This window comes from Bos taurus, chromosome 16 (genome assembly GCF_002263795.3).
Source record: "Bos taurus isolate L1 Dominette 01449 registration number 42190680 breed Hereford chromosome 16, ARS-UCD2.0, whole genome shotgun sequence".
Lineage (NCBI taxonomy): Eukaryota > Metazoa > Chordata > Mammalia > Artiodactyla > Bovidae > Bos > Bos taurus.
The window spans coordinates 3,649,508-3,669,706 of NC_037343.1; the positions used below are offsets into that span (position 1 = coordinate 3,649,508).

Here is a 20,199-nt window from a genome sequence, read left to right on the forward strand (position 1 = left end):
GGAATCCAAGCCCCTGTAATCCCTGAGGACTGGCGCCTCCTAAAGCCTCCTCTTTGAGCAGGTCTGCATGTTTGGTCTCCGTAACGCAGGCAAATTTAGAGGACCCTTCTAAGAGAGCCACTGAAGCTTCAGTCTACTCTGCTCTGGGAGGAAGCCCTTTTGGAAACAACTGAGACCCTTTTTGCATTTACCCGTGTTTACCTTTTTCTCTGCAGAATTCCCACATTCACACCCACCTTCCTAGTTCTAGGTTGGCTGGGGACCCCAGGAAATTCACTTGCAACTCTTGCAACTTATGAGCAATCTGGGATTGCTCATAAGTCCATGGGTGTATCTCATCTTAGCCAGAAAATGAGGAGGGGGCCGTGGAGTTAAGTGGTTACCCTGGGAGCTGACGGCTCCTCATCCAAGGAGAAGATGCCCACAGACAACATCCACCAGGCAGTGGCCACAGAGGCTTGCTGTCCTTGCCTCTGAGGGTGCTGGGAGGTGGGGCACCAGGTGGCAAGGTCAGAGAGGGCAAGGGAGAGGGCGTGGGCTGTTTCTAGCCTCAGTTCACCTTGGTTTTCATGAACAGAGACTTCCTCTGTTGCTTGGGCATTGTTCTCCCCTTCTCCTGCTTCTTGAGGCTTTTTTGCTTGGCCAGCAACACTTTCTGGGGGTCCACACCTGTCTGGAGGAAGAGGCCAGATCTTGGCTCCCAGCACCCTTTCTTGCCTCTGCCAGGCACACTCTGTCCATTCCCTCTGGTCACCAGGGGACTGAGCCTTACCTTGGCAATGACTTTTTGCCTGAAGATCTCTGAGTTGGCAAAGTAGAGAGGAGAGCAGTAGGTGATGATCTTTATACCTTGGATTTCTTGGACCTGTGGCAGGGAGAGTCAGCTCAGTCAGCAGCAATATCTTTTATCGGTTTTTCACAAAACCCTTTTATGTGGGGTGATGTAGGGCGAAAGAGGGCGGTCATGAGCTTGGATTACCCACCCTATTGTAGGTCTTGGGATTCACGTAAATGTCAGTGTCCATGACTTGGGCCAAAGCACAGCCATTACGACTGGATGAAGAAGAAAAGACAAACACAAGAGGATGCTATTAGCAGACGGGCCTGGAGGGACGCTTGGGCTGGGGTCTGGGCAGAGGTAGGGCAGGAGAGGGTCCTGTCCTGATCCTGGGCTTTTCCTGTTTGTCTTTCTGCGCTGGAGACACACGCCTGGTGGCCTGTGGCTGGGCTATAATCAGAGAGATGGCAGGCAGCTCCCTGACATAGCTCCCAGGCAGGGGCTCACTGGGCAGGAAGGTGGAGAACACAGCGTAAGTGGCCCCAAAGCCACCGGTTCTTGGTTCTGAGTTCTCAAGAGGAGAAAACAGGTCCCTGACATTCAGGATCCTTCCTGCCCCGGACTGGATTCCCTGTCTGCTTCCCTTAATGTTTTTATGGGAGAGACTTAGCTGTCCTCTGGCCCACGGCTCCCTCAGGGTGGGATCCCATCTAATCTGGGGTCTGGCACACTTTTGGAAGGACACTGAGTCTCACCCGCTGGCCCAACCCCACTTCCTCTGGGCCCCCAGCCCTCTATGACCATGATGGGTTCCCCTGGGTTTTCAGGACATGGGAGTTAGACGGCCCAGCCTGTGCCAGCAGTCCCAGCTGGGCCGGGCTCTCCTCGGGCCTGGCAGCCCCTCCAGAGCCAGACCCAGCGGGCAGCGGGGCCCAGGAGCTGCGCCAGGCCCCCCATGGCAGCCCCTGCAGACCAGCTGGGGCCTGATGGCCATGCCCTGGGGGAGGGGCCATTACTTACAACTGGGTCTGGAAGACCACAACCAGGGCGGAGAAGGTGACCCCCACTGCCACACCGTAGGGCAGGCTCAGGAAGAAGGCGGAGAGGAAGCTCACCACCCAGACGCACTATGAGGAGAGAGACGTCAGAGCAGGCCTTGGGGGGCCTGCCTCACTGGGGAAGTCTTCCGGGGTCAGCCAAGGCCCTTCTCTGCTAGCCCAACCTTACACCACCCTTCCCTCTTCATGGCAATTTCCCAGTATTTCACGTAGGCGAGCTTCGGAGACACCCGCCCATTTCCAGTGGACTGAGGGTGGCTTCCTGGTCTTGTCTGGATGTTAGCAGTCAACCCCCGCACCCAATGGGAGCTGGCATGGCACGAAGACTGTGAGTCTTGGGACAGATACACCTGGGCTCCAAGTTTTGTTGTCCTACTTGTGAATATTCACTTACTAGCTATGTGAATCCTGGAGAAGGTCATGGCAGCCCACTCCAGGATTCTTGCCTGGGAATCCCATGGACAGAGGAGCCTGGTGGACTACAGTCCATGGTGTTGCAAAGAGTCAGACACGACTGAAGCAAGTTAGCATGCACACACAGCTATGTGAATAATAATACCAGCTTCATGAAAGGACTGAAGAATTAATGAAGATAAAGTCCTGCCAAGCCTAGTGATGGGTACAGTAACGTGAGTTCCATTCCTCCATCTGATAGAAAGTGTGCACTTGACCGGCACTCAGCTTCCTGACCTGATGGCCTGGGGCTGAGTTGTGTGTGTAAGCCGGGAGGGTGGGGGATGGAGAGCGGGAGGGTAAGATGGGAACCCAAAGCACGATGTGAATACCAGGACTATTGCTGTTGTGGAGTGATGGTTGGGATGCGGCAAAGCAGACCTTTGGGGTGGATACTGGGGCCTCATTTTTCTCCCCGTCCTTGTCCTTCACTCAAGGGGGACCCCAGATGGACCACTCATTTTCAGACTTTAAGGATTTCCTTCCTTACCATGTAAGTGTGCTTCCTCCCCCAGAAGACAGTACAGCTCAGAGATTTGGAGGCTAAGACTTGGGGCTCCAGCCCTGCCTCTGCCACTAACCAATTCTGTGGCCTTTGATGAATTACTTAACCTCTCTGAGGCTTGCTGTCCTCATCTTGAAAGGAGGCTAGGAAATCCTCTCTCACAGCTTACGTCGGGCTCCAGAGGGGTAAGCAGTGTGGTCAGTACACAGTAGCCTCATTTCTACTGCCCAGTGGGAGATGTGTTCGGAATGTGACTATCAAAGCAATAAGTCATGTTTGCTAAGTGTTCACGGCTACATGCTGCTTTCCAATTCTGATCTTGTTTAATCCTCAGAACCAGTGTATGGTGCAGCCATGAATATCACCCCATCACAGATGGGGAGATGGAATTCCACAGAAGTCTTAACCTGCCCAAGATCCTGGTCCACTGGCTTTATGTCCTAGGTTTTTTGTTTTTTTAAATGACTTCATTTTGCTTTTTGGAACTATAAAAATAATAACAGCTAAGTTTTATTGAACTCAAGATACAATTCAGACAATGTGTTCCTTACTTGTTTTATCTCGTTTCATAAGCATCCCTGCGGGTGGGGCTGCAGGGTTGGAGAGTATAAAATACCTGTGACCACAGATGAGGAAGCCGAGACTCAGAGAGGTTAAGGGACTTGCCATTGGTCACAGAGCCAGTGAACAGTTGAATTAGGATTTGAACATAAGCTGTCTCACTCCAAAACCTCAGCTGTTAACACTCGGTTATGCTAATTAGGGCTTCCAAGGTGGCTCAGTGGTAAAGAATCTGCCTGGCAATCCAGGAGACACAGGAGATGCTGGTTCAATCCCTGGGTCGGGAAGATCCCCTGGAGGAGGAAATGGCAACCTACTCCAGTATTCTTGCCTGGAAAATCCCATGGACAGAGGAGCCTGTTAAGCTACTGTCCATAGGGTCACAAAGAGTCTGATACAGCTTAGCGACTGAGTGCGTGCTAATTAGAGAGCAACTGACCAGAGGAACCACTGACAGAAGTGCCAGGCTTGTGGGGCTGGAGGAGGCAGTGCCTGGGGTACCAGGCATGACAGGCACCCGGGGCCGCCTGCTACTTACACAGTCCAGCTTGCTCTTCTTCCACAGGTAGTAGGGGTCGGCGAGTTGCTTGAGAGAATTCTTGAGGTTGACAGCAATCAGGGCTCCTAGCACAGACTGGGGAAGCAGAACACTGTTCCCCGTCACCTGCGGTGTGGCCCCTTCTCCCTGCCCTTCCTACAGACACCGGATGCTGGAGCCTGGCAGGACAGAGTTGCAGTTCCAGAACTGGCAGAGCCCCCAAATCTTTGCACTCAACCTTAGGGTTGGAAAGTGCAGGTGCTGGAGCCAGAGGGCCCTCAGGCCTGAATTTTGCCATCCCCTCCTCTTCCTTCATCCCCGGACAGCCTGTGCCTAGGGCCCTCTGAGCCAGGGGCCCACAGACGCTGTAAACGCTGACTCGGGTGGGGACCCTGAGGTCAGAAGGCCGGAGCTTGAGACCAGCCCTGTGCTTGTGAGCCTTGTCACCGCTTCTCAGCCTCAGTTTCCCTCACCTGTAAAATGGCGAGAGTAAAACCTACGTTAACTACTTCGCAGGCTGTGGCTAGGACAAAGGGTAACAGTGACGGCAGTCTGTAGCCTGTGAGGCATCACACAGCTCCTAAGGCCTGCTCTTCCTGGAGGTTCTCGCTGGCTTCTGCTCTCATGCTGTGCTCTTACCTTGGGGAGAGCATAGAGATAGGACCCCAGGACCAGCATGGTGATCATCACCACCAGGGACACACACAGGCTTGACACCTATCCAGAGAAAGAGATGGAAACACGGCGTAGGTGTGAAATTCTTGCTCTTGATTTTTTTCCCCAATAAATGCCTTTGGCGGAGTGGAGATTGAGGAGAGGAGAGGCAGGCTGGAGACCAGCTGACCTGGATTCTCTAGGGCAACTGTTCTGCTACGCCCAATCCCTTTCCCACTGCCCTGGTCCAATGCTCACCTGGGATTTTCCTCCAGCTCCATCCACGGCCAGAGTGACAGAGAGAGCACAGCAAATGACATGGATCTTAAAGAAGGAGCCGAAGAAGTTGCTGCAGCCTAGGGCGATCATCTCCTGTGGGCACAGGGGCAGGATTGGAAGCTGGGGTGGGGGCGGTGTGTGTGGGGGGCACACAGTACAGACCAAACATAGTCATTCAAGCTAGCTGGATCTTGAACTTGAGAATGACCCAGCTGCTATAAAGCCATACACTCCCAACCAAGTAGAAGTCAGCCAAAGAGCCCCTGACATCCCTCGTCAGGCCTCTGTGGGCCCTGGCCCATCCTGCTCGGCCCTGCTGGGAGTGGCTGGACCTACCTGGTTAGCATCCACGTCGTAGCCGTGCTTGTTGGCCAGGGTCCGGCCCATAGCCAGGTTGATGACATAGCCCACGATGGCCAGGGAGAAGGCCGTGCCAAGCATGTCCTTCCACTGCGAAACCACAGGCGACACAGGAGTGGGGAAACTGCCAAGGAGCCAGAAAGGAAGCAGGGCCCAAGGGTGTGAGGAGGGCACCTTGAGTCCTTCAGCGCCCACAGGGGGCAGTAGGGCCCCATGCAGTGCCAGGGCCTCTGCATGAACCACCACTTCCAAACTGGATGCTCAGTGTCACGCTGCAGGGCAGCTACCACCACTCCCCTTGACACCGCAAAGATTCGAGGCGTAGAGAACACAGCTTGTCTGAGGTCACCACACTAGCAACTGGTAAGGCCTCATTCGTTCACATCCAGAATTCGGACTCCTCACTCTCCCTGGTCCCAGAGCCACAGCCCCAGTGCTCTGAGGCCTTTTCTCCATTGTCTGCTCCAGCTCTGCCGTGTAAACACTGGTCCTCTCCTCCTAGGGCCCCGCACAGTCCCTGGCACAGAGTAGATAGCCGGTGAATTCTGTTGATCCTAACAGCTTTTTCCCATGTGGGTAGAAGAGCCAATGCATTAAAGCAAGACAAAGAACCAGAGAAGGGCTGATCAGAGAGGCTTCATCCATCAGATGAAACTTTTGAGGGGAGTGTGGCAGTTAAGGGGGCTTCCCGGGTGGTGCTAGTGGCAAAGAACCAGCCTGCCGATGCAGAAGATGTAAGAGACGAGGGTTTGATCCTTGGGTTAGGAAGATCCCCTGGAGGAGGCCATGGCAACCCAGCCTAGTATTCTTGCCTGTAGAATCCCATGGACAGAGGAGCCTGGTGGGCTACAGTCCATGGGGTCGTGGAGAGTTGGACACGACTGAAGCGACTTAGCATGCACACACACGGCTCACTGTTCATGAAACAGCCAGCGCTGTGTGGCTCTTCTCCATAATAAGTGATAGTAATAATTCATAGCTGGTCAGTGTCATAGAATTTATAACATACTTTAGAGTTCATCTCATCTCTGACTCTGAACCTAGGTGGGGAGGACAGTGGGAGTGGGCCAGGCTTCCCAGCCCCCTGGACTCACCCAGGTTGGATCTCTCCCACGATCTGCATGTGGTACTTTTTGGGCATCTTGTAGCTCCCGGAGATAGCTGTTGCCACCACTACCTGCGAATCCCAGATAGGAGAACAGGGATTAGCTCTAAATTGGGGCCAGGGTAGGGGTCCCTCTCAAGTCCCCCTTTTGTCTGGGGACCCCAAATCCCACTCCTCTGACTCTTTGAGAGGGAACAACCTGAGGATAAGGAAGAGTGGGAACCACACACAGGGGGATGGAGTGGGTTCACCCCAGACCTTCTGTCCTACCAGCTCACAGAGGGCAAGTGGGTGGGGAGGGATGGGTAGAGGGGCTCTCCTGCTTCTGGCTGGAGCTAGATTCCTTTTCAACAGCCTCTTGCCTGGGCCCCAACACCCCAGCCCTGGGCAAGGTCCTTACCACAATCATCTCTGTTGGGATGGGGAAGCGGATCTTGTGCATGTAGCGGGCATTGAGCTCCTTTACCAGCACCAGGACCACACCGCTGATAAGAGCGAAGATGAGCGAGGCGATGTTGGTGTGAGCGAGGTTTTTGCAAATGTCAATGAAGGTCTGGGGGAGAGAGCATCATGCTCATGGGCTCCCACCCCTTCCTCCTGTACCATCACCACCCAGCATCTGAGCCAGTGGAGGGATGTCATCAGTGCTCTGAGAGGCACAGCAAAGCAGAATCCAGACCCTACTCACGGTCCCACTTCCCACCCCTGTCTCCATGCTGGGATGGGAAGGCTGATTCCCTTCCTTTTCCTCTAGGAAGAGTTCAAGCTAATGGAGGCGGGATGGAGATTAGACGTAAGGAAAGACTTTCCAGGTAGGGAGGGTTTGAGGCACTGGGATGGGGTACTGATGGAGAGTGTACCTCTCCTTTTCTGCAGGAATTAACCACAGAGATTTAACCATACTTCGGCTACCTGATACGAAGCGCTGACTCATTGAAAAAGACCCTGATGCAAGGGAAGATTGAAGGCAGGAGGAGAAAGGGGTGACAGAGGATGAGATGATTGGATGACATCACTGACTCAGTGGACATGAGTTTGAGCAAGCTCCAGGAGTGGGTGATGCACAGGGAGGCCTGGTGTGCTGCAGTCCATGAGGTTGCAAAGAGTCAGACACGACTGAGCGACTGAACCACAATCACAGAGAACCTCAGCCAGCCGTCAAGGTCATGTGTTTGACCCTCCCTCCCCAAATGGAAACCTCTTGAAATCCATTCTGAACAATGGGTCAGACAGCCTTTGCTTGAGAACATCTCATAACGAGGTGCTCACAACTTCTTAAGACAGTGAACTCGGCTCACGTGTCTGCTCAAGACCCTCTCGCAGGGGCGCACTCATAGACTCACAAAGACGATGGACCCTGGGCCTGCGTAGGAGGGGACGGTCAGTCCGAAGATATACTTGAGCACGGAGATCAGGATCTGCAGGCCAGCGGCCGTCATGAAGCCCCGGATGAAGGACTCAGAGAGGTAGATGGCCACAAAGCCAAACTGCATGAAGCCCAGGCCCATCTGAGAGCAGAGGGGTGGTGGGGTCAGACCATGATGGGCCAGCCACTCCCACATCTGCCTGGCCCAAACCCAGGCCTGGAGTTCACGCAGCCCTAAGATAGTAGTAGCTCTAGGAAAACGAGTCCCTTGTGACCTTGTCCTGCCTTGTACTGACAGAGAAAGTCAGTCCCTCGGGGCACAGGCCTCTGACACTTGACCTCACTGGCTCCAGTCTCCTCCACTGTGCAGTGAACCTAGCACTCAACAGCGTTTGCCCTCCCAGTGATTGACACCCCCGTCCGCCCAGCTGGCCAACCCAGAACTTGGAAGTCGTCCCCCCTCGCCCTTCATTTCTAATATCCCAAGCCCTGTTTATTTTGTTCCTGGCAAAGCGTTCTTCCAGTCTACCCACCGTCTCCTTGCCCGTCACTCTGGTCTAGGCCCTCATCACTCTTGCATGGGCCTCTTCATAGTCTCCCAGCTGGCCCTGTGCTTTGATTCTAATCTACTTTCCATCCATCGTCTTCTCCAGAGTCTGACTGATCCAATCTGACTGCCAAATAGGAACCAAATTTGCTGCTTAGGGGACAGACCTCAGACTTCACTGACTGGCCCTGCCTACTTCTCTGGCCTCTTCTCTGGCCTCTTCTCTGGCTCGTTCTCTCAATGCCTCCTGCCCTCCAGCCACAGCAAATGCCTTGTTTTTCCATGCCCTGGTCAGTTCATGCTCTTTCAGGCCTCGGTGCTGTGGGATGCTGTTCCCTCTGACTGGACTGTCCTTCTGTGCCTCTTTCCTATGGTTACCGGTCAACTTCTACTCATCCTTTTAGACTGAGGTCAAATGTCACTTCCTCTCTTTGAGGAGAGGCCTTCCCTGACTTTCTCTTTGATGTTCCCAAAGCTACTCGTATATAGCTCTATTCTGCTGCTTATCTTACTGCCTACACATTTATTTGTTGATATGGCTACTTCCTCCGCTGGGCTGTGAGCTTCTGGAGATCTGGGCCTCTTTCTTACTTATCTTTTATCCCCAGAGCCTAGCCCAGTTCCTGGCCTGGTGAAACAACCAAAAAACCTTAACTGAATGAATCAATGAATGAAACTTCTGAGGCCCCTTCCTGCTCTTACATTCTGTCCTGCTGCATTTGCCTGCATGAAATCTAGCAGAGTCCTTTGCATGTGGCGGAAATGCAATTTATCTCATGCAGGAGGTGCTGTGGCTTGGAGCAGAGGCGGCTGGAGGGGGATAATGAATGTTACAGAAATGGAAAACTGCTGGCAGAGAGCTGGGCATGGGAAAGGGTATCGGAGAGAGGCCATGAGTCCTTTAGACAGTCATTAGCTCAGGACAGTTTTATTAAGTGTGGGTGCTGGTCTTAGGCATCTGCTGAGGGCAGGTGAGATACTCTGCATTTTTAAGGTCATTTGTGGTCTCCAAATGGGGAAGAGGGAGGATGGAGAGGCCTAAATCGGCTTTAAGGTCAAGGCTGGGCCTCTGTGGGAGGGGCGATCCGAGCTGATGCTGTACTAAGGGGGGGCCCTGGCAGAGACGGAAGCCGAGCTCCTCACCTGGATGACAGCTGTCAGGCAGGCTAGCGTTGCCGACACGTGTAGCCTGTCAGCCTCCATGGCCCCTGTGTCCACATAGCTTTCATTGGTGGTGGTGTTGAAGACCCGGAATTTCGACTCTGGGGCCAGCTGCAGACAGATGTTACCCACCAGGATGCTGATAACGGCAAAGGTACCTGCGGTGCCCCACCCAGCCAGCAAAAGTCAGAGGTTTGGGCGGCACCCATGGGAACCAGCAGGGGGCCCGGAATGCTCCCCAGCCCCCACAGGGATGGCGCTCCGGGCCTCCAGGGTCCTCTCTGGCATCACAGTAACCATTCGTATCTGATCATGATCCACACTCTTCCAGATACTTTCACCCCAACTGTTAATATGACTTTACTGGACACGAGAGGAAACAGGCTTGGAAATATAAGTAGAGCCTGCGTCAGAAACAGGCTTTGTGACCAGGCCTTTTTCCTCTGTCTCACTTCGCACCAGAGAACTCCGAATGTCCCTGAAGTGGCCTGCTGGATGATGGCTGTCGGACGGCCATTTCTCCCATCTGTTCAGCCCTTTACGGCCTTTCTTGTCCTGCCAAGTCTTCTCCACGTTCCAGGGAGGGAGACTCAGCGGCTCATGCTAACTGAGCTCACGGAAGCTCTATGGCTTCTCCAAGGTCACAGAAGACCTGGGGTCGACACTCATGGTGACGGTCCCTCCGGGACCAAGCAGCGCCAGCAGGAGGAGAATGCAGGTGGGAAAGCACCCGAATCCACTTTGCCACCCACCACCCATCCTCGCGGTCCAGGTCACCTGCCTGCTAAGAGGGGAGGGGCCTTACCTGGCACCATCTGGTGGATACCCCCCAGGAAGAAGTAGGTCAGGAGGGGGAAGAAAGAGGAGTAGAGGCCGTTGACTGCAGGAAGGTTGGCCAGCAGAGCGAATGCCATGCCTGCACAGGACACAGAGAGTCAAGGCCCGGGGGCACAGTTGGGTGACGCAGGTCACAGAAGATGGAGTGGGAAGGGGAATGGGCGTGGCTGAGGGGACCCCTGACCTTGTGGGACCTGGATGCATCCACCGCTGAGGCCGCCGAGAATGTCGGGGACAATGTAGTCTTTGATCTTGTACTTGGGGAGCCAAGAGAGAATGGGGAGCAGCCCGAACACTGTGGTTTTGATCTTGGCTGAGGAACATCTGGAGGGGAAGAGGGCAGGTTTTCAGTCAGCACTGCATTCAGAGTTGGGAATTGTTATAATATCCTGTTCTTGGTCATTCGTTCATGCATTCGTGCAAAATTCAGTGAGCACGCACACGATATGGCAGAGACTTTTCTCTTGAGAGCCTTCACCTTGCTCTGGACATTGGTTGGAGGTCTTCTGATTGCCCACTGCTAACCTGGGAAGTCTGCAGGACTTCTCTCAAAGGCATGGATTTTGTGGGTGCCTAGCATTCCGAGGCGTCAAGTCCAGCTCAGATGACCGTCCTCTGATCTGCCTGAAAACAGGCCCAGTCACCCTCGCCTGGGCTCCTATAGCAATACCTCGGGTTGTAATTCTTGCTTTTCATCTCTCTCCCCCACTACACAGTAAAACCAGCATGGAAAGAAGTCTGGTCTCTTGTCCAGCTTTGTGTACCTCCTGTATCACCCTGGGATGCTTAGTGAATATCTGTTGGAAAAATGAGTGAATGAGTAAGTGAAAGAATGGGCCTGAATCAGAACTCAGTCTGAATGGGGGCGGCTGCTGTATTTTTTGGAACTCTCCCTAAAGGAAGGCTCCTTTTTCCCCACAGGGTTCGCCTCTGCTGACCCACCATCCTTTGTGTGTGATGATTCCAATGCTGGAGTTCTTTCCCCTGTTAATTCATCAAAAGAGGGAAGAATGGGGAAACTATTTGTCGGTCAGCGCAGGGTGGGGAGCATTGATCCCTCCCCTGTTTGCTGAACACCTTGAGGTCCTTTCATCAGAAACTCAGAAGCGGTAAAAACAAGGGACTTCAATCTCAAGGATGACAGCTGGTGGATTGATGACCAGAAGAGGTGGGGAGGCCTTTGCTTTTCTTCTCCCAGCTAAGGGAATTCAAATATTCAGGGCCCATCTGGTGACTCACTGGCTTGCTGTGATTAGGCCTCCTTTCCTGCCCAGCACCGATTCCTGTTCTTTATTGTTGCCCAACAATAGTTTCCCTGACACTGGGTCCCCTGGATGTCACCCAAAACTGAAATCAACACAGACAATGCTTTGTACCCTTTAAAATCTGGGTAGATTTTCTGTCCCAACCAGCACTTCATGGAACAGCATCGCCATCGCCTTTGAACTCCCCAGTCCCCTCTGCAGTGGGTAGTGCCTCTCCCATCCCTGGGAGTTGGACTGGTAGTAAATAGCTTAAAGCATTTCTAAAGGCTTGTCCTGAGAGAGAACCAGCCCCCCAGGAACTCTCTCAGGTTTGTTCATGGCAGGGAAAACTGGACTCATGAATGGAGAGCTGGCTGGGGGAGAAAAACAACCCTCTCAAGGGCTTGCACATGTCCAGCCTTACTTGCAAGCCTGCCATAGTTGAGCAAAGCAGTCTGACTTCTCTGAAGTCTGAGAGAAGATCTGGAAACAGATGCTAAACACCTATAGAGAGGTTCCAGAAGCCAAGTGGGAAGAGGATAGTGGGAAGTGGATTAGTTTTCTAAACATTCATTCATTCATTAAACGAAAATTTATTGGAGTACCTTCTGTGTGCCAGGTACCGTTCAAGGCTCTCCTTCCCGCCACATGGGAATTGTTAGCTCCCTACATCTTGTTATGGTTTCCATCATTCTCATCTTTTAGGACAGCAGCAGATACCCTCATCCCTCCAGTGCAGAAACAACACAGACTTAAACTCCTTGGCACAAATGCTGACAAGGTCTTTATATAACCAGGCAGAGACGGAGCCTCCCAGGAGAGATAGGGCTGGGCTGATGCTTTTAGTGAAGACTCAAGTGGGTGATCCCCCAGCCTGAACCAGTTCCACCTGCATCTCCACTTCAGCCATTGCCAGTGACCTCAATTCAGGTAACTGAATCAGCTGTTTCCCCAGGGGAGTGGGGAAGTGACTTTTGCCCGGGACCACAGTGAGGCCTGAGGGAGGTCTACCAGCTGTCTGCGAAGGGTGGGGGGTGGGGGGGTAGGTAAAGTTCATAGCCTCAGGTTCCTCGAGTGCAGGTATAGGTCACGTCATGGAGTCCCCTCCTTATAGGTGTGGTTTCACTACCCACCAGCACAGTTCCAGGGATCTGAGGGTGCAACAAGCTGGTGAGACCACATCCTGGTAAGTATCATTTAGGGGGGCCCAGGAATTTAGGGGCTACCTTTGAGCATTGTCTGGACCTGGGAAGGGAAAGAGGATCCAGGAGAGAAAGAGGACAAAGTCCTTGGGGTGGGAGAGGCTTCAGATTTTCCTTGATGAGGAAAGGACAGGAGAAGGGACAGCAGAAGAGGGAGCTCTGACCTGCTGTGGTGACGCACCATTCCCCAGTGCCCTTGAGAACCCAGGAGGGACTTGAGTGGGCTGCATGGTGAGACCCCATGCAGGGGTCGGGACACCTGCCAGCCCCTCTGGACCTGTGAGTGGTCCTCATCCCCGTTCCCCATTTCCTTGAGGGTCTCAGTAAAGATGAGGTGTAGGATCTCAAATTCAGGGTTCCCAAGTCCCGTCTGAGGGACAGCGGTATAGGAGCCGTGCCCTGGTGCAGGGAGGGTTTGGTGGGGAGCAGAAGGGAGAGGAGTCTGGGCTTCAAGCCATGTTACCTGAAAGTGCTGCAAAGTTTTTCTCCCAGTGGGTACGTCCGGTCCTTCTTCTCAAACTCATCATCAAAGAGGGTGAGAGAGTATGCGGCTCTGTCTACCACGTAGCGGGGCCTGGGCTGGCTCATGTCTGGGGCATTTACAAGCTTTGGGAGAAACAGAGTAGGGAGGATGAGGGGCATCCCTTCTCAGCGCCGGCCTGGGCCATCTCTCTCTGGTCCTAGCTCAGCAGGGTTTTATGCTGTCTTCCCCGCCCCCAGCCAGCAAGGTGCCACCCTTCCCTCTTTCAAGTCTTTCCACCAGACTCACTTCTTCTGGTGGCCTTCCTTCCCAGGCACAGGTGATGCATACACTTGCCCTGGCTGTTTTGCTTGGCACCCAGCACGTGGTTGGCACTCCACATCTATGATATCACTGTCACCCCCACTGAACACCAGGCAACAAGGAGGCAGGAGTGCAAGGGCAGGAGTCACGGCTGGGATTCAGCGGGTTGATCCTCTCCTTCCTTCCCTTGCATCCTCCCCGCAACCCACGCTGGCCCCTGGTATCCTCACAAGCCCCTTCGCCCTGCCCTCCCACCTCAGTTTCCCGGGCGGAAAGGCTCATACCATCCTGTCAGCCAGCTTGGAAGAAAGAAAGCAGGCTGCCTGGAGGCAGGGGGATGGCCAGGGTGACCTTGGGAGGACCCTTCTTAAAGGAGCCGCCTAGGACTTCACCAACAGGTTTTCCCAGGGGGACAGCGGTGTTTGGGAAAATCAAGATGGTTTGCGCTGGCTGGCCCTCCCACGGCTTCCTGTGTCTAACCTTTCCCCCACCCTGTATACTGATGTCTCTCTCCTTGCTTTTTGCGCAACCTTGCTGACGTTCCAGGAGCTGAGCAGGGCAGAGCTAAGTGCCAGGCCCCCGAGGCCCAGAGGAGCTCCCGGTAGAGATCATTCCTCCTCCATCCTCCAATTGCTGGTCCCCTCTCCTGTCCCCTGCCCCCCAGCGCTGGGAGAAGCCTGCCTGGACGACCTCAGAGGAAGAAGGAGGGAGAGGAAAGAGACAGCATACGCTTAGAGGGAGATGATGTCTCCCAGGGGGAGAGTGTGGGATAGCTGTAGCCAGTTTGGCAAAAGATTTGAGAGAGAGTTAAAAGTGAGAAACCACACGGGGGACTCAAGATGCTCCTCCGCACGCTTCCCAGGGGAGAAGCTGGGTGAGTGACAGGTTGTCAGAGGGGAGCAGGCTGGTTGATGCTTTTTGTGGAAGACCACCCTGGGGGAGAGGAGGGAGATGCATTAACTAAGGGCCCAGAGACGGGTTCTAGTGCTGGCTTTACGGGTGAAGTGGAAGGGGCAGCATTCCTTTCTGAACCTCAGATTCCTCATCAGCAAAACCGGGGGCCATAACCTCACAAGGTTGTTTGAGGAAGAGATGAGTAAATGGACCAGAAAGGCTTGTGTAAAATGTAAGAGTGATATAAACGTAAGTTGCTATTGTGGATAAGACTGTGTCCAGGAAGACGAAGGTCAGGCTGGTGCGTCCCATTCCCTGGGTCACAGGACCCTCAGTTCCACCAGGGCCTGTAAGCACGGTGCCCTGCAGAACCCCCCAGATGCTACTCGGCTGGCAGGGCAGTTGTGCGTGAGCCTGCCCAGCCCTTTGCCTGGTGCTTAGTGTGCAGCCAACAATTGCTTGTTGAGTGATCAATAAATGTTCTTTTTGGAGAACACAGGGGTTGAATTGAATAAGAGTAAAGGCCTGTAAGACATTTCAGTGGGACAAGTAGAGAGACTGAGTGGCATAAGGAAAACAGCACAGGTTTTGGAGCCAGGATGACCTGGGTTCAGAGAGTCGGTTTCTTCATCTGTAAATGGGGATAATAACAGTCCCAGGCATTTGCCATGAGGACTAAATGAGATCATGAGTGTAGAGTCTGGTCTTCCAAGGGCACCCAGTGAATGGTAACGGCGATGATTACTATGATTAAGATGGGAGGGTGCTTCCTTCCTCTTGGGAGAGACTGTTCAGAGGCTTCCAGCCCTTCACCTCCAACGAGGCAGTGTGGCCTCGCTCCCCGCTCCCCACCCCACCCTCTCACTGGGTCTGGAAGGGTCCAACCTTCCCAGTGCTTTGCCTGGTGGGCTCTGTGGGAGAAATGAGTGGGGATCATGACCCTCTGGAGGGACCCCAAGCTCCAGCCTGGCTTCAGAGGAAGACTCAGAGACTTGGGGAGTCTATGCCTGGCCACCAAACGGACCACTTATAAAGGAATAGCTGGGATTTTCAAGGGGGCTGCACCAGGAGAGGGAAGAGGAGGCAATGGAAGATCTTGTTTCCATGCCAAGCAGCATGCAGCGATACCAGAGGCTCTGCATTCTAGGGGTATGCCTGTGGGGTGGGGAGAGGATGGTCAGTATCTGATCCTACAGAACCCACTCACCTGGCTCCCCTGCCTGCTTGGCTCCCTCATGTCCTCAGTCGCACCTTTCGCTACCCGGCATACTTGTCCCTGCCCTCTCCCTCCTGCAGCCTCCACATTTGATGGGCAGCAGCCCATCAAATCCCATTGCTATTTCCTTCCGGTGTCACTCCCAGGTCTTATCTCACACCTGGACTGTTGCATTAGCCTTCTGACCAATTCCCCAGCCCACACCCCCAGCTCAGAAACTCTCAGCTTCCTCGCGTCTAGGAGGGGATCGAGTCCAGACTCCTTATTTTGGCATGTTTGTCTGTGCGTCGCCTGACTCTGTTTTGGTGGACTCAGTAGATCTGTAGGTTGCATCTGCCCTCTGTATCTGGGCTGTCCACTCACCCCGCCTGAGCAAGCTTCCTCAGTTTTCCCTCTGGGGCTCCGTCCATACTTTCCACCTTACCTGAGATGCCCTGACTCATTCTGCCCTCACTCAGCCCTGCCCAGTCTTAAGACCTGCTAGGTTCCTCCTCCTCCCTCTCTTCCTTCTCCCTGCCCTCCTCCTCCTTTTCTCTGATGCCTTCCTGAACACCCTGGCCTGGGATCTCTTTCTCCTCAAAACCCCTTTCTTTGGACCCCTCCAGCCTGCACACCACTGTTGGCTTCTGGCAAAGGGAAGCAGGAAAGGGGGCATTGGTGCTGGAAATCCTTTCGAAAGCACAGATGAATTTGGATGACATGGGACTGTTTCCGCCCTTGTGGGCAGGCTTTATACAGATGGGGCTTAGATGTTAGGGGAGTTCCCATTGACAGAGGAGAAAAGATCCCTCCCTTTACTGGAATGTAAGATCTGTCTCTCTCCCCATATGTTGCTTGTCTTCATCTAGACATGGGTGCTGAAGGGAAGAAGGCCCTGGGAGCTTTCCCAATCCTGAGTGTCTATGTATAAAAATGAGAGCCCAGCAGCCTGTCAGCCTCAGAAAGCTTTGTTCAGAAGGGGACCTGAGGACCAGGCAGGTCCAAATCTCTCATTTTGTGGACGAGGAAACTGAGTCTCAGAGGTGGGACTTTGAGCTAGGCCTTTGACTCCAACTCAAGTGCTCCTGTTGAAAAGGTCCCAGACTTTTCAGAGATGACCCTGATTCTTCTCTGTGGCATCCCTGAGTGGTATCGGACACCCCGTGACCTTCCATCCCAGCCAGTGATACAGGATGTCCAGGTTCTGCTTTTCCTCCTGAGGGCTCTGTGGGAGGTTCTGGCTCCTCCCCGGGCCTGGACTTTCCCAGGACAGGGACAGACAGAGCAGAAACCTGCAACCCCCTGAGCTGCCCCAGCTCCTGGTGAGGAGGTGCCCCAGTCATACTTCCTAATTCCAAGACTAGGGGTTGAAGCTGGGTGGGGCTTCAGAGGGGAGGTTACTTCATCCCCAGCCAGTCCTTCAGGCCTGGAGGAGAGGGGGATGGGAGGGAGAGACGGAAAACGGTGAGCTGGCAGCGTGGTGGGAGCCACCCCTCCTAGATAGCTCCCGGGGTTCTCAGAGAGTCCAGGGCCTCCCAGGGACCCCCAGAAAGGGCTCCTACAATGCCTGGTTGGGGTACGAAGGTGAAAGAGGGAGCAAGAAAGGGAGGGGGTGTAGGGAACCCGAAGACTTGATCCCTGGTTAAACAAACACACAGCCCTGCCAAATGATGTCAGCATGGCTGAAAAAAGTCAAGTGCTCTATTGCCATAGGCATGTATCACCCAGCCTGCCTCCCATCAAACGGTGTGGGCCCCTCCAGAGCCCCCCATCCCCCACTGGATCAGGGACAAACAGCAGGTGCCATGTGACAGTATGGAGGAACAAAAGGGTGCCCCGCCCCTCCCCAGTGTGGAGGCACGGAAGGCAGGTCCTGAGTCACCGGAGGGACCTAGAGGGGGGCGTGGGGCTTAAGGGCAGCAGAAGGTGAGAAGAGAAGAGAGAGGGCAGGAGAGGTGGGTGTCTGGACAGTCCCCAAGGCTTGGCAGGGGACTGGGGTCACATCTGGGGCAAGGGGGATTGGGGGTTTTGCAGAGCTAAGGAGCTGGGGGTGGGGACAGGGGGAACTGGACTCCATCAGGAGTGCACAGACGGAGCAGACACTCCTCTTGGGTTCTTCCTCAGAATCTTAATCCCCCTGCAGTGAGCTCATTCGAAAGAAAGCCCACTGTAATCTCCTCCCAGTTGTATTTCTGACAAGGTCTGTCTACAGTGCCCATGGGAATACTGTGGGCTTGGAACGGTGCCCGGCCATGGTATGTGAGCAACAAATTTGCACTGTGCTTATAATCACTCCGATTACCCTGGAGGGGTCTCTTCATCACGCCTCTGTAACCTCAGGCAGGTCATTCTGCCTTTCTTGGGCTTCTTTTTCCACTCTGCTCTTACTTGCCTCCCACCCGCCCTTCCCCATGCCCTTATTCCTCCGAAAGTTTCCAGGACTGGTGAGAGGCAGAATGAAATGAAATGAAAGTCATTTCAGAAGGGCAGGACACCTGGGGAGCAGAGAGCTGCAGAGCCCGTCTGTGGGGTGTCAGTGGCCTGGGGGTGATCCCGTCATTGTGGCCCAGGCTGACTTCCTCCTCAGCCCTGCGGGTGTGTGTGTGTGTGACTGGAGGGGAGTCCTTTGATGTGCACACGTGCCAGGCACGGGAACAACCCCAGCTCGGCCAACCCACCTTGGTCTTATCACTGGTCCCTACTTGGGCGATCACTGTGTCCTGGGCAGAGGAAAGGTCACTTTCAGGCTTCCCCTTTGCTCTAGCTGCTGGTTCCTCCCCGTCTCACCCAGGGTGGGAGCCAGAGGGAAAGGCTGGGTGCTGGGGTGTGTGTGGTGGGAGCTGGGGATGGGAGAGGAGGGCTGGGGTCTCAGCTGGTGACTGCGTCTCTGGCATGAAGGAGTGTGGGTGGAGAGGCCTGTGAGTTTCCAAGACCTTTTATCAACATTCCTTTTATCTCTACTGCCTCCATGTTTCTTAGGCAAATTTCCCACCCCTTCTTTACCCTAGGCCAATTCTTTCACCAGTAGTGCTAGGGGAGAGCGTGAAATCTCCCTGTGTTGCCTTCTTGCTTTCCGGCTGTTCTAGGACCTGGCATCCCCCCCGGGGGGAATCCCTGCCACCCACCCCATCCCACTGTTCATCTCTAAGCTCGCGAACCCCCTCTCTGCTTTCTCGGCCCCAGACAGCTGCTGGGCTGAGGAATCAGCTCCAGCAGGAAGGCACTTCCCAGCAGTGAGACCTGACCAAGGTCATGGGTGCAAGAAACCCTTCAGGTCAGGCTCCTGAAGGTCTGTATGGAGATTAGGGTTAGTCTTGTGCACCTCTTGGAAGCAGCTGGGTGTCCAAGGACTCCAGTGAGGGGCCCGCTGTTCTGGTTTAAGAAATCTGGAGCTTCCTCAGTGCTGACCTGGTCACTCATTCCCTCGGGGACTTCCCTGGGATCAGATGTGGGTTGGTTGATTTAGCTCAACACACATTCACTAAATACCTGCTTTGTGACCATCCCTTGAAAGACTCTGGACACCAGGAGATAAAAATGAATCCTCCTCTGTCCCCCAGGCTTTCATACAAATGAGTCTTCAGGTTGGTCGCCCAGGCTTTGGGAGGCACCCACAGAGACCATCCTGGTGCTGAAGGAGCTGTGTGTGCCAGTCTTGGTGTTGCCCAGGGAGGGTCTTGCCGGATCCCGAATGCCAGGGCCGAGAGAGGCCGGGAGGGCCGTGCCAGAGGGGTGTCAGTGGGAGTGATGCCGTTGGGAGGAAGGCCTCTCTTGGCTTGCCCTACTTGGCATGCTGTGCCTCCCCAAGGGGCATGACCTTAAAGCTGGTCTTTCTCTGGTCCTCAGGCTCAGTGCGGTCAAGTGTAAGTGGGGGAGCTTGTGCTCAAATGACAGATTGGCTTGGCCGAGCCTGGGGACCCTGTGAGCTCATTGGAAGGAGTGGGGGTCCTGCCTGAGGGTGATTTGGGCCCCCTCCGAGCTGTCGGATGAGGAGTTAGGAGCTGGCCCAACCCGAGTGAAGCATTCACCAGGGAGTCAGGTTGCCGCTTCCTGCTGCTGCCTGCCTGCCTGATGGAGCCCTGCTTGCTGTCTCTAAGCCTCACTTTGCCCTCCAACCTCCTCCAACCTCTCAGGACTCAGGGGGCACAGGGGACAGGGGGCAGGTGCCTTGAGCAGGTGGAGAAGCAAACAAGTGAGAGAGAACGCCTTGGGGCAGAAGGACAGGGAGACAGTCGCACAGAGACTGGAGAGCCAAGCATTAAGAACCTGCTGCTTCCAAGACTTGCAAAGAAGGAGAGGTGCAGCCAGCAGCCTCGAAGGCCAGCGCCCCAGGGAAGGTCCAATATTTTTGGTCTTTCGTCTGCAAAGGGAAGAAGCCCGTGCAAAGCAGCCAGCTGTTTCTCCTCACCCCATCTGGGGGTCTGGCGGGTCTCTCCGCTGGAGCTTCTGTCCTGCACACTCCCTTGGCCCCTGGCCCTGCAGCTGAGACCTTCACATGGAAGTGAGGGCCCCAGGGGCTTCTCAGGGCTAAAGGGCTGGGCGCTGTTCTCAGACCCTGGGGGGCCGGAGCCTGCTCCCCACAGGTGCTCAGGTTGGCAAACAGCTGCCGCCGTGGCCAGCTGGTCCCTGTCATCCCTCCCCTCACGGACCCTCACCCCCGCCCCCCTCCAGGGATGAC

At 54.5% G+C, this 20,199-nt stretch overlaps 1 protein-coding gene and 1 long non-coding RNA gene across 4 annotated transcripts in view; one reads left to right on the top strand and one right to left on the bottom strand.

Moving 5' to 3' along the window:
• LOC101904265 (uncharacterized) overlaps positions 1-20,199 on the top strand; it is a 51,919-nt gene that overhangs the window by 21,860 nt on the left and 9,860 nt on the right. For both annotated transcript variants that reach the window (XR_009490809.1, XR_009490808.1), the window contains exons 2-5: positions 7,168-11,022; positions 11,124-11,370; positions 12,244-12,376; positions 12,561-12,632. This is a non-coding gene — a long non-coding RNA (uncharacterized lncRNA). The remainder of the gene's footprint in view (positions 1-7,167; positions 11,023-11,123; positions 11,371-12,243; positions 12,377-12,560; positions 12,633-20,199) is intronic.
• SLC26A9 (solute carrier family 26 member 9) overlaps positions 1-20,199 on the bottom strand; it is a 28,982-nt gene that overhangs the window by 8,449 nt on the left and 334 nt on the right. The window contains exons 2-16 of one of the 2 annotated variants that reach the window (XM_010813049.4): positions 13,112-13,254; positions 10,387-10,526; positions 10,171-10,281; positions 9,348-9,523; positions 7,635-7,799; positions 6,692-6,844; positions 6,281-6,363; positions 5,163-5,310; positions 4,806-4,919; positions 4,533-4,610; positions 3,894-3,989; positions 1,799-1,905; positions 984-1,053; positions 773-865; positions 560-673 (exon numbers count right to left, since the gene is read on the bottom strand). In XM_010813049.4, coding sequence (XP_010811351.1) covers positions 560-673; positions 773-865; positions 984-1,053; positions 1,799-1,905; positions 3,894-3,989; positions 4,533-4,610; positions 4,806-4,919; positions 5,163-5,310; positions 6,281-6,363; positions 6,692-6,844; positions 7,635-7,799; positions 9,348-9,523; positions 10,171-10,281; positions 10,387-10,526; positions 13,112-13,236 — 1,773 coding nt within the window. In that variant the 5' untranslated portion in view covers positions 13,237-13,254. Of the gene's footprint in view, positions 1-559; positions 674-772; positions 866-983; positions 1,054-1,798; positions 1,906-3,893; positions 3,990-4,532; positions 4,611-4,805; positions 4,920-5,162; positions 5,311-6,280; positions 6,364-6,691; positions 6,845-7,634; positions 7,800-9,347; positions 9,524-10,170; positions 10,282-10,386; positions 10,527-13,111; positions 14,060-20,199 lie in introns of those variants that run through there. The other variant, XM_015475026.3, reaches the window with a different exon arrangement.